The following is a 12661-nucleotide window of genomic DNA, read 5'->3' as shown; positions in this document are numbered from 1 at the left end:
GGCTGATATGAAAGGAGGGAAGGGGGGACTTCTCATGTGAAAGAGAAGGGCTTCACATTTTTTACCCCCTTAAAATCCATACCAGACCCCTATCTAGGATTAGTGCCCGGTATAGATTCTGGAAGGAACCACTGATGGGTTTTTTTTTACATTTTGGCCTTGGATGCCTGGAGATTTGCATACTATTAAAGGGCGCAATGACTGAAAAAGGATGATAAACACTGCAATGGAATGTGACTCAGCAACAGATAATGACTGACATATACATTAAGCTGAGCTCCGTGATTTGCCGTGACGGTGTGTAGGAGATAACCTCCCTGTACATCACAAGACGAACTACAAGCTGGAAGAGACATATACATCAGTGCAATACAGCAACTGCCCACAGAACTCCCTTCAGCCAAACCAATCTTTTCTTAATGTCTAGCCTATTACAAGCGCCGGATCCCCTCTGCAGCGTGCTGCGCTCGCGGCCTATACTTTGAAGCTTATTAATAAAGGAAATTCACTTTTCTTCTGATAAAACAAGCTCCTGGCCCTTCAACACGGTGCATAAGGGAGACATACAGATGTTTCTATGTCACACAGATGCACATTTCCAGAGAGAACATCTTATAGGAAAACGTACCTCAAGGCTAAGTAAGAATGGGATATTAATGGAGAAGAATTACAAGCGTGTAATACATACACCGGAGAATGGCCGGTTCCTACTTGCTGCTGCCACTGGAAAAACAGAGCAAATATTGAAAGCGGACAGGCACCAAGAATCATACAAGGAAAATTTAAAAAAATGATTTTTTAAGGTTTAACCGCTGAGTTTAGTGTCACTCCGGCCAAAAGTCACACACTCTAATATTTTGTTAGACCACCTTTAGCTTTGATTACAGCACACATTCGTAGTGGATTATGCAATGTCACAAAAAAAATTTTTTCCATCCAGAGTTGCATTCATTTTTCACCAGGATCCTGGCATTGTCATCTTGCAATATGCCCAGTGTGCCAATCCATTGATGGAAAAACCTGATCATTCATCATATTCAGGTAGGCAGCACATAACATATGCTAGAAATAATGTGAAAATAAATATATGGTTTTGCATTGTGACCATAGATAAATTTTCATCTAAAAGAAAATGGGTGTGGTCCTCTTAAGTCCTTAAAGTGACATTAAAGTCACATCCCCCCCCCCCCCCCACCTCCCCAATGCCGATGTAAGAACCTAAATTAAATGATGTCTCTTGATCCGATCATCTTTTTCCTTCCTGTAGTTTTCAGGAGTCCCTCCAGCGCTGGTGTCGATGTCTGGTCCAGCGCTGACTCGTGTCCCACGGTGTCTGTCCGCGTGCATTCACCTCCACTGTGTATCTCCGCTTCTCCCCGCCGAAGATCTCTACTGTGCATGTGCCCTCCCCATTATCCCTCATGGCTGCTCGAGAATCTTCAGATCTTCAAACGGGGGGTAGCGGGTGGCAGAGACACAGGTAAGGCCCGGTTCACACCTGGGCATTTTGTAGCGCGTTTGAACGCTCTGCAAAATGCTCAAACACTGAAACCCCATTATTTCCTATGGGAATGGTTCACACCTAGGCGTATTACAGGCCGTATGAACGCGCTACAAAACGTCCTACGCCCAAAGAAGTACAGGAGCTTCTTTGGGGCGGTTTTGTAGCATGTTTCCATTGGGATACAGCCAAGTAACCTTTGGAAACGTGTGTTTGTCGCGTGTTTTTACCGCGACAAACGCGCAACACAAAACGCGCGACAAACGCGCATATTTGATACACCTAGGTGTGAACCCAGCCTAAGTGTTTACCTATTTGGTAACTTTTTCAATATGTTTTTGCACAGTAGATATATGCAAAAAAAACTAATTGTACTTTAAAGCAAAACTCAACCCATTCATTTAAATGTTCCCCAAAACAGTTACAAGTTATTTTGCCATAATGAATCCAGATCAAACAACTATACATTGCTCAGCAAAGTATTTCTTGACATCTTTACCCAAGCATCTACAGTCATCATGTTTCCATACAATTGCCTTCTACTCTCTCAGCTCCACTTGCCTGAACTTCCGTGTCCCATACCAGCTCACAAGGGACAGCACAGCCTTCATGAACCATTTATCTGCTAGCTTGAAGAAGACAGAAGAAAGAGGGAAGAAGAAGGGGAGAGGGGTGGTTTGCTTTGCTGTGCCTGTGTGTTTTTTGGACACACACAGCTAACTACTACACACAGGTTGGGTCCATAGGACCCTGCAAGGAAAAGGAGTCATCCTTAAACAGGATATCAGGACCAGTGCTCAGGGGACCATCTGATTTTGCAGGAAGCTACAACTTTTAAACTGCATCCATTGTAAGTGATTTCACCAGGTTGGACTCGATGGACATGTGTCTTTTTTCAACCCAACTAACTATGTAACCAGCAATTTAAATAGTTTAAAAACATTCTGACTTGAATATCACTGTAAGGCATCCCTCTGGTAATTACTGACACAGTTGCCAGTGTAGTTGTGCCAGTTCTCAACCAAACTTTCAAGCACCTCAAATGGCTGGTGTCACCAAATAGCTAATGCAGATCTAAATATAGGCTAAGGTGACTTCTTCAGCTGTAAAGGATAAAAAGGGTCAGTTCCATTTTGGCTGTGATCTGCTATTCTGACACAAACAGAGAATTAGATGATGTACCGATCCAGATACTCATAGAAGTGCAGCAGCTTCTCTCCTAACAACCACTGCATCCCAGCAGTACTGATCACAGGTAAGGCCTCAGCTCTCCAATGGACGTTAATGAGTTAAGTGATGTAAATCACTGAAGACCTCCTTCCCATGCTGGGGAAAATGTTTTTCTATGGAGACCTGTAATGTCTAAAAACTCTTATTGATAGCAGCTCAGCTGCCAGTTCAATGATTCCTGGATCAGTTGAGATGAAAACAGATGATTTCAAAAAGATGTTCATATTGTACTATTTAGGGTCATTCCGTAGTCAACTTGCTCTATAGTGATAGAGCATAAGGCAAACATTGTTGTTCATATTGCTTTTTTTTTTTTTTTACCTTGTAGAGGAAGAATCTTTACTCCAAACTCTTCTAAATAACTTAAAGATCGAATCAAATCTAACTCCTCCTGAATGGTGTCAGGGCCGTCAGTGATCAGTTGTAAGCAGCTTCTGCAAAAAAAAAAAAAAAAAACACAAAAAACTAATGGCACATTCACATAATTACCAGCTCTGTAAAAACAATACTCTGAGTACAGGGGTAGCCAAACTGTGGCGCTCCAGCAGTGGGGAAACTACAAATACTATCATGCATCTGCCACAGTAGGCCATGCCTGTGGCTGTCAGAGACTTGCAATGCCTAATGGGACTTGTAGTTTCATCACAGCTGGAGGGCCGCAGTTTGGCTACCCCTGCTTTAGTACTTCACCAGCATTGCCAGACATCATCATTTCTACCACAAATCTAAAATAAGCAGGTGGTTTACTCCTCATCTCAGGACAAGGACAAGGGCCAAATAATGAATCCCTTATAAAACATGTGACTTCTATACAATAAAGTGACACTAAACTCAGGGGTTAAACCTTAAAAAATGCATTAAAGTACCCTAATCTGAGCCGACCTGTGACAATCAAACTGTCACCGATCAGCTCAGTAGATCGGAAGTGAGCGAACACTTACCGTCGCTCGCTCACTTCTCGATCTATCAGTGCAGAGAGCTGTGACCTTCACTCATGGATCCCTGCAGGTATTCCCCGCGCCCCTCCCCTGTCCGATCCTCCAGCGCTGACTGGCGGAATGGACGGGGGAGGGGTCGGGTACAGCTGACTCTGCCTTTAGATAGGCTGAGCCAGCTGTCACTCACGCAGCTGGGCAGATCCAGATAGCATTGTCGGGATCCGTTCCGGCTGCTGCGTCTCAGTATACCGCGAGCTATAGCTCGCGGTATACTGAACTGTGGGTCACGGGAGAACGCTAGTTTGTGTTCTCCCGTGACCCTTAGGAGAACTATGGGGAAAAGCACTGACCCCATAGTTCTCCTTTAATTTTGTATCCCTGGGCTGTAGATCTTCAAATCATCTCTGAATTCATGCCAACACTGTCCTTCCTTCTGCAGGGGGGCTACTTTTGTTCCCTATGGTCCCTATGTGTGTTGTAAAGTAGTCACCGCTCCAAGCTCACTCCTGTAATGGACTACAATCTCATGTTTAGTTTACTCATTTGCATTGAGATTGTAGTTCATCACAGGGTGGCTACTTTACAACACACACAGGGACCATGTGGAACAAAAGTAGCCCCCCTCCAGAAGGAAGGACAGTGTCAGCACCAATTCAGAGATGATCTGAGGATCTACAGCCGAGTGATACACAAGTAAGATACATGTCTGTCAATAGTTAGGGTACTTAAATACATTTTTAAGGTTTAACTCCTCCTGGGTTTAGTGTCACTATAAGCCTCGGGACCTCCAAGCTGGTGTACCAGTTGGGATAGGGTGAATTGACCAATAGAGTATAGTTGGCTCTATCTCACTTTAAGGTGGCGGGGCATATCATTTGACACCACTCTGTTACCCAACCTAAAGACTTGTTCACAGATTAAGTATGACTTTTCACAGTTATTAAAAGAGTACAAGAAAAAGCCCAACTGAATTTTTAATTTAAATCAGCTAAATATGTTATAGATCTAGCAAACCAAAAGGTGTGCAAAGTCTTACAGTTCATTTAATCTAGAAAGCAGAAATAGAAACCCAGTTATCTCGGTGAAAGCTATAGGCTATTTGCAGAGGTCCGACACACCTCCTGCTGAGGCAGAGGCGGGGCCCTTTAATTAGCAGGGGGCATAAGCTTTAAAGAGCTATAGGTCTGACTCAACAGTGGGTGTGTCGGACCTCTCCAGAGAGATCACTGTATCTGCGCAGAGAGCAAGGCTCCTTCCCTAGAGCATACTGGCACATATTGGCTCTTCTAATCAGGCTATGGTTGTTTTCTAAAGAAAATGAACTGTAAGACTTTGCACACCTTTCGTTTTGATGAACCTGGAATGTAGTTAGCGGATTTAAAAACCCCACTCCAGGCTGCTGGGTTAAACGCTCATTTGGCTGGGTGGAAAAGAATGCCCCCGGGATGTGAGCGTGCCTTCACTGTCCTGGCTTACAAGCAGCTTTGAGAGTCCGGTCACACAGAGAAGAAGAAGCCAGTGGAAGTGATCTGAAAGTGTATGTGAATTACTTTTTAATGACTTTGGAAGAGTTTTTGACATGTATTTTAACATGCTAACATGCATTTCTTATAGGCAGACACATAGAATATTAAATAATCATTTCACGCATGACTCTCTTGATCTCTCCCCCTCGATTACAGCGTACAGAAACTTGCCATAAACAAATGAATGCCTTCATTCACATCATATCTCTCACGCCAATGCCAAGTACTCAGTTCTGAAAATGGTAGCTGAGGGCCAAGTTTGCTTCCACCAAACTACTCGTATAGCCTTTCATAATGAGGTTCATGCGGTTAGCAATGGACCACAACATTTGCGATTGCTATGCTTTGCTTGATCTGCCTTGATGGAATCTAGACAAAGAACTTTTATAAAAACAAAACCCTCAACTGATAATTGTAGCTCTATAGGAACACTAGTCTATCTCCTGGCAGAATACAGGGAGACGGAAATCAAAAGAGCAATATTCGTAAAACAAGGTGAGTTGTCAAACTTCCTCTGCCAGGAGGCTTCAGGAAATAAGCCCAGAATATAACAAACGAATACCAGGAACACTTGAAAATCAAATTAAAGACAAGCTAGAAATAGACAAACTAAGTAATACTGTCAAGAAAAAAAATCCATCAAAGTAGTGTGGCACATACGCCCAAGAATCAGACGTAGGTACAGATGCGTCATCCTGCTCAGCTGCACTTCACACACCATTGCCTCCCTGATATTGTAATATTGTTTTTTTTACCAGCCTTGGATCGGGAATGTAGTTTGACTGTTACCGTTTTATTAGTGATGACGCACAGCTAACACAACACAACACTGACATGTTAAGTTCAGGTTAAAAGGTAATTGAAGTTGTCTCTCAATTAGTGGCTAATTAAGAGCTCCATTATCAAGTCAAATAATCATAATTTGAGTTTTAAATCATTTATTAATTTGAGAGTTTGCTTACTGTGGTTCTGTCACCTCAGTCTGTACTTGTGAAAACACCTCCTCAGCTAGCAAACGAGGGGAAAACAAATTAATTGCAGGATTAAGCTATTATTACCAGTGCCACAAAATTTGCAATTCTGATGCTGATGGAAAGACGAGTGTGTCGTCTTTGAGAAAGAGTCTGAAAAAATAACTTTCTACCAGGGGTAGGCAACCTTGACACTCCAGGTGTGATGAAACTAAAAATCCCATCATGCCTCTGCTTCTGGGAGTCATACCTGTGGCTATCAGTCTTGCCCTGCCTCCTGGGATTTGTAGTTCCACAACAGTTGGAGTCTCGAGGTTGCCTACCCTTGGTGAATACTGATACTAGCAACCCTAAAGATATATACACACACACACACTGCCTGGCCAAGAAAAAAAGACGCATACTCGTTGACTTACAATATTTTGTTGGACCGCCTTTAACTTTGATTATGGGACACATTTGCCATGGCATCATTTCCATAAGCTTATGCAATGTCACAACATTTATTTCTGTCCACAGTTGCATTCATTTTTCACCAAGATCTTGTAGTGATGATGGAACAGGTCAGACTGTGTAACATCTTCTCCACCACATGCCAAAGACTCTCAATGGGGTTACGTTCTGGACTCTGTGGTGGCCAATCCATGTGTGACAATGATGTCTCATGCTCCCTGAACCACTCTTTCACAATCTGAGCCCGATGAATCCTGACATTGTCATCTTGGAATATGCCCAATGTGCCATCAGGGGAAAAAAAGCCCATTGATGGTAAAACCTGAGCACTCAGTATATTCAGGGAGGCAGCTGACCTACATTTTTTGGGTACATAATGTTACTGGACCTAGACCTGTCCAACTGAAGGAACCCCACATCATAACACTGCTCCAAATCCAGATGGTGACTTTTTTGGTGACTTTTTTGGCCAGGCAGCATAGATATAAGATTTGGATATAGTGGACTGAAGACAATGGTCACCATAAGAAATAGAGAAGGTTACTCTCTCCATCAGGGACACAAAAAGCTATAAAAACCTAACAGGGGTTCAAACCTGTACTCACTCTTTCCAAAACTATTTTTTTACACTTGCATAAACTTTAACTGCTTTGCTCAATGGCTCTAAGTTCAATTTGAAGGAGTCCCGTTCTATTCTGTTCAGACAAGGCCTACAGACAAACATCTTCTACTGCGATTGCTCTTCAGAAAACCCATAATGTGCTGCCAGTCCTATGCCATATGTAATCACTCTCTCTATATCCAGATGCAGCAAGGTGTCCCGAACACTGGTGAATCTTGATCGCTAACAATGGGGGCAACATTTCCCTGCCACACCTACAGAGGGAGCAATTCCGTGGGGACAAACAGGCCGCCTCTTAGTGATCCTGTCCCTGGTGATTTTGAGAAAGTGTCACCTGTCTATTGTCTATTGCAAAATTGTCACATAGGTCAAAACTCCCAATATTTTGGGCCCAAGCAGGGTCCCTTCGTCAAGGTGTCACCTTAAAAAAGGCACCCTATGTGCCTTTTTTAAGGTGACACCGAAACCTTGCCAATTTTGACCTATGTGACATTATTGCAATAAAAAATTATGTCTTTGAATTTGGAGGGCTGTTGCCCTGTTTTCACATCTCTGAGGTTTTGCACAGAGCCATCGGTGACAGTCATGTCGAGCATCTATCCTATTTACATTGGTCCTACTGCTGCCTGGTGTGCAGCAGACATCGTCCACATCATAGCGTCAGCCATCTGACATCAGCCGAATAGTTATTTTCTACTAATCCGTCCAAACAGATTTAACGATTACATATGGCTGAAAATAAAGATCCCTATCCTTGTTTGTGAATTGAGCATTACATATTCAGAAACACTATATTGCCAAAAGTATTGGGACACCTGCCTTTACACACACATTAACTTTAATGGCACCCCAGTCTTACTCCATAGGGTTCAATATTGAGTTGGCCTGCCCTTTGCAGCTATAACAGCTTCAACTCTTCTGGGAAGGTGGCCACAAGGTTTAGGAGTGTGTCTATGGGAATGTTTGACCATTCTTCCAGAAGCGCATTTGGGAGGTCAGGTACTGATGTTGGACGAGAAGGCAGGGCTCGCAGTCTCCGCTCTAATTCATCCCAAAGGTGTTCTATCGGGTTGAGGTCAGGACTCAGGCCAGTCAAGTTCCTCCACCCCAAACTCGCTCAACCATGTCTTTATGGACCTTGCTTTGTGCACTGGTGTGCAGTCATGTTGGAACAGGAAGGGGCCATCCCCAAACTGTTCCCACAAAGTTGGGAGCATGAAATTGTCCAAAATGTCTTGGTATGCTGATGCCTTAAGGCCTGGTTCACACCTGAACGTTTTGTAGCGCGTTCAACGCTCGATGAACGCTCTACAAAACTCTCAAACATCTAAATCCCATTGTATTCCATGGGTCTGGTTCACACCTTGCCGTATTTCCGTCCGTCCGAACTGTACTTCGTTGGGGCGTTTTGGTCTTGCGTTTCCTTTGGGATACAGCCAAGTAGCCCACGGAAACGGGCGTTTATCGCGCGGTTTTTTACCGCTAATCGCGCTAAAAACGTGTGACGCGAAACGCGCGACAAATGGGCATATTCAATACGCCTAGGTGTGAACCCAGCCTAAGAGTTCCCGTCACTGGAACTAATGGGCCAAGCCCTTCCCCTGAAAAACAACCCCACACCATAATCCCCCCTCTACCAAACTTTACACATGACACAATGCAGTCAGGCAAGTACCGTTCTCCTGGCCACCGCCAAACCCAGTCACGTCCATCGGATTGCCAGGCAGAGAAGTCATCTCCACTTCTCTAGAGTCCAGTGGCGGCGTGCTTTACACCACTGCATCCGACGCTTTGCATTGCACTTGGAGATGAAAGGCTTGGATGCCGCTGCTCGGCCATGGAAACCCATTCCATGAAGCTCTCTACACACTGTTGTTGTGCCAATATGAAGGCCACACTAAGTTTGGAGGTCTGTAGCTCCAAAGGTTCGGAGGTCTGTAGCTATCGACTGTGCAGACAGTTGGCGACTTCTGCGCATTGTGCGCTTCAGCATGCGCTGACCCCCGCTCTGTCATTTTACGTGGCCTAACACTTCATGGCTGAGTTGCTATTGTTCCCAGTTCCTTCCACTTTGTTATAATACCACTAACAGGTGACCGTGGAATATTTAGTAGCAAAGAAAATTCACGGATGGACTTATTGCAAGGGTGGCAACCTATCACGGTACCGCACTTGAATTCAGTGAGCTCCTGAGAGCGACCCATTCTTTCACAAATGTTTGTAGAAGAGTCTGCAGGCCTAGGTGCTTGATGTTATACACCTGTGGCCATGGAGGTGATCGGAACACCTGAATCCAATGATTTGGAGCGGTGCCCCAATACGTTTGGCAATATAGTGTATTTGCTCTGTTTATCTTTTTTTACTGTTAAATAAGTCCAAATAAATTAGAATTCTAAATGACTAGATGCAGTGCCATGACCATGACAAACACATGAATACTCAGGGGATATGGAGAGAGTGTGTGGCCAAGGTCATCTCACAATCATTGAGAATTCTGCTGTAAGTTCCTCCACCCCAAACTCGCTCAACCATGTCTTTATGGACCTTGCTTTGTGCACTGGTGTGCAGTCATGTTGGAACAGGAAGGGGCCATCCCCAAACTGTTCCCACAAAGTTGGGAGCATGAAATTGTCCAAAATGTCTTGGTATGCTGATGCCTTAAGGCCTGGTTCACACCTGAACGTTTTGTAGCGCGTTCAACGCTCGATGAACGCTCTACAAAACTCTCAAACATCTAAATCCCATTGTATTCCATGGGTCTGGTTCACACCTTGCCGTATTTCCGTCCGTCCGAACTGTACTTCGTTGGGGCGTTTTGGTCTTGCGTTTCCTTTGGGATACAGCCAAGTAGCCCACGGAAACGGGCGTTTATCGCGCGGTTTTTTACCGCTAATCGCGCTAAAAACGTGTGACGCGAAACGCGCGACAAATGGGCATATTCAATACGCCTAGGTGTGAACCCAGCCTAAGAGTTCCCGTCACTGGAACTAATGGGCCAAGCCCTTCCCCTGAAAAACAACCCCACACCATAATCCCCCCTCTACCAAACTTTACACATGACACAATGCAGTCAGGCAAGTACCGTTCTCCTGGCCACCGCCAAACCCAGTCACGTCCATCGGATTGCCAGGCAGAGAAGTCATCTCCACTTCTCTAGAGTCCAGTGGCGGCGTGCTTTACACCACTGCATCCGACGCTTTGCATTGCACTTGGAGATGAAAGGCTTGGATGCCGCTGCTCGGCCATGGAAACCCATTCCATGAAGCTCTCTACACACTGTTGTTGTGCCAATATGAAGGCCACACTAAGTTTGGAGGTCTGTAGCTCCAAAGGTTCGGAGGTCTGTAGCTATCGACTGTGCAGACAGTTGGCGACTTCTGCGCATTGTGCGCTTCAGCATGCGCTGACCCCCGCTCTGTCATTTTACGTGGCCTAACACTTCATGGCTGAGTTGCTATTGTTCCCAGTTCCTTCCACTTTGTTATAATACCACTAACAGGTGACCGTGGAATATTTAGTAGCAAAGAAAATTCACGGATGGACTTATTGCAAGGGTGGCAACCTATCACGGTACCGCACTTGAATTCAGTGAGCTCCTGAGAGCGACCCATTCTTTCACAAATGTTTGTAGAAGAGTCTGCAGGCCTAGGTGCTTGATGTTATACACCTGTGGCCATGGAGGTGATCGGAACACCTGAATCCAATGATTTGGAGCGGTGCCCCAATACGTTTGGCAATATAGTGTATTTGCTCTGTTTATCTTTTTTTACTGTTAAATAAGTCCAAATAAATTAGAATTCTAAATGACTAGATGCAGTGCCATGACCATGACAAACACATGAATACTCAGGGGATATGGAGAGAGTGTGTGGCCAAGGTCATCTCACAATCATTGAGAATTCTGCTGTATAACCAGTGGCGTTACCACCAAGCCCCTTCAATGCCTGACATTTGCCTACATGTTTAATGCATTAGCGTATTCCGCTTGTGTAAAGCTCCTCTGCAGACCCTCCACAAAGGTATGCAGGCTAATTTTCTCCTAGGCAATGGAGGACAAACGGAAAATCGATTGCTATCAACACCCTGTCAAGAGCAATTACATCAAGTAGGAAAGGGCACCACAAATGACTGGAGACGACTGCTTTTCTATAAATGCTTATTTTCAGGAGAATAATATTGTAAACTTCACAACACGGCTTGGCAGGGCAAGATTACGACTGCGAAAGTTAAGTGTTCTGAAAGATATAATGTAGAAGAAGGATGATTTGCTATTCAGCAACTCACACATAATGTATACCAGACAGGAATATTCCAAATGGGCAGAGGAGGAAAAAGACTGATGACAGTAATGCCTCAGGCCATATTCATCCACATTATCAGGCAGATTACAGAGCTTCAGGCCTAAACAGCCAATAATTGAGATGCATATGGGGTGCCAGGGAATTTTAATGCCAACATATCTATTAGGATCTATCTGGCCAGGTGAATGTTACAAGTCATGCAATGCCAGCAAATTCATATAAATGTATTCACTATACGGCCACTTTCTTTGCTCCCTGTGCAATCCTAAGTTTAGCGGCTAATCAATTTGATATCAAAATCTACTAGACTGCAGGTACGGGACGTCTTTATGGGTATGGGAACCTTAAAGTGGACTAATGGCCAAGTAAAAGCACAGAAATGTTTACTTAATGGTTACTTGTAGTGATTTTCATTTGCATAAATTATTTTTAATTCACTTGCAATGTGCCTTTGAACTTGCTAGAAAAGCGGACTCAATTCCTTAACACAGTCTCCTTAGCTATGATCTTGTATTGGATAGAGCGTTCAGGGAAGTGGAACTGAGAGAGTTGGAGCTGTTTGAAAACATGATGACTGTAAGTGTCTGTACAACAATGTAAAGAACTTTGCTGGGCAATGTATATTTGTTTGATCTGGATTTCTTACTACAAAGCCATCCACAACTCTGCTCCGGACTATATCTCAAACCTTGTCTCAAAGTATCACTCTAACCGTCCCCTCCGCTCTTCAAAAGACCTCCTGTTTTCAAGCTCCCTCGTCAACCCCTCCCATGCTAGCCTCCAGGGCTTCTCTAGAGTCTATCCCATCCTCTGGAACTCTTTACCCACTGGCGGAACTACCAGGGTCGCAGCGGTCGCAACTGCGACCAGTCCCTGGTGTTCCGCCTGCTGGGGGGGCCCAGGGAGGAAGAAGAGTCCCGTCCCCCCCAAGATTGTGCAGCTCCCTACCCGCTGCTCTGCCATCCGCAGCATTACGGGGACCTGTGCGGCGGGGATGGAGAAGCTGAAAGCCAGTAGTCACGCAGAATGTGCTGCAGGCACCGCCAGGCAGCACGTTCTGCGGTGCGAGGACCCTCCCCGCCCCCTGGCCGCCGATATGAGGAAGAAGGTCCTACAGGA

The 12661-nt window shown here is 44.7% G+C and overlaps 1 protein-coding gene across 1 annotated transcript in view; it reads right to left on the bottom strand.

Annotated features, from left to right (window-relative positions):
• NBAS (neuroblastoma amplified sequence) overlaps positions 1 to 12661 on the bottom strand; it is a 578163-nt gene that overhangs the window by 335090 nt on the left and 230412 nt on the right. Inside the window, exon 31 of the mRNA XM_018558184.1 lies at positions 3053 to 3165. Coding sequence (XP_018413686.1) covers positions 3053 to 3165 — 113 coding nt within the window. The remainder of the gene's footprint in view (positions 1 to 3052; positions 3166 to 12661) is intronic.

Source organism: Nanorana parkeri, unplaced genomic scaffold, assembly GCF_000935625.1.
Source record: "Nanorana parkeri isolate BGI_ZX_2015 unplaced genomic scaffold, ASM93562v1 scaffold324, whole genome shotgun sequence".
Taxonomy (NCBI): domain Eukaryota; kingdom Metazoa; phylum Chordata; class Amphibia; order Anura; family Dicroglossidae; genus Nanorana; species Nanorana parkeri.
This window is presented reverse-complemented; position numbering and strand designations above follow the sequence as displayed.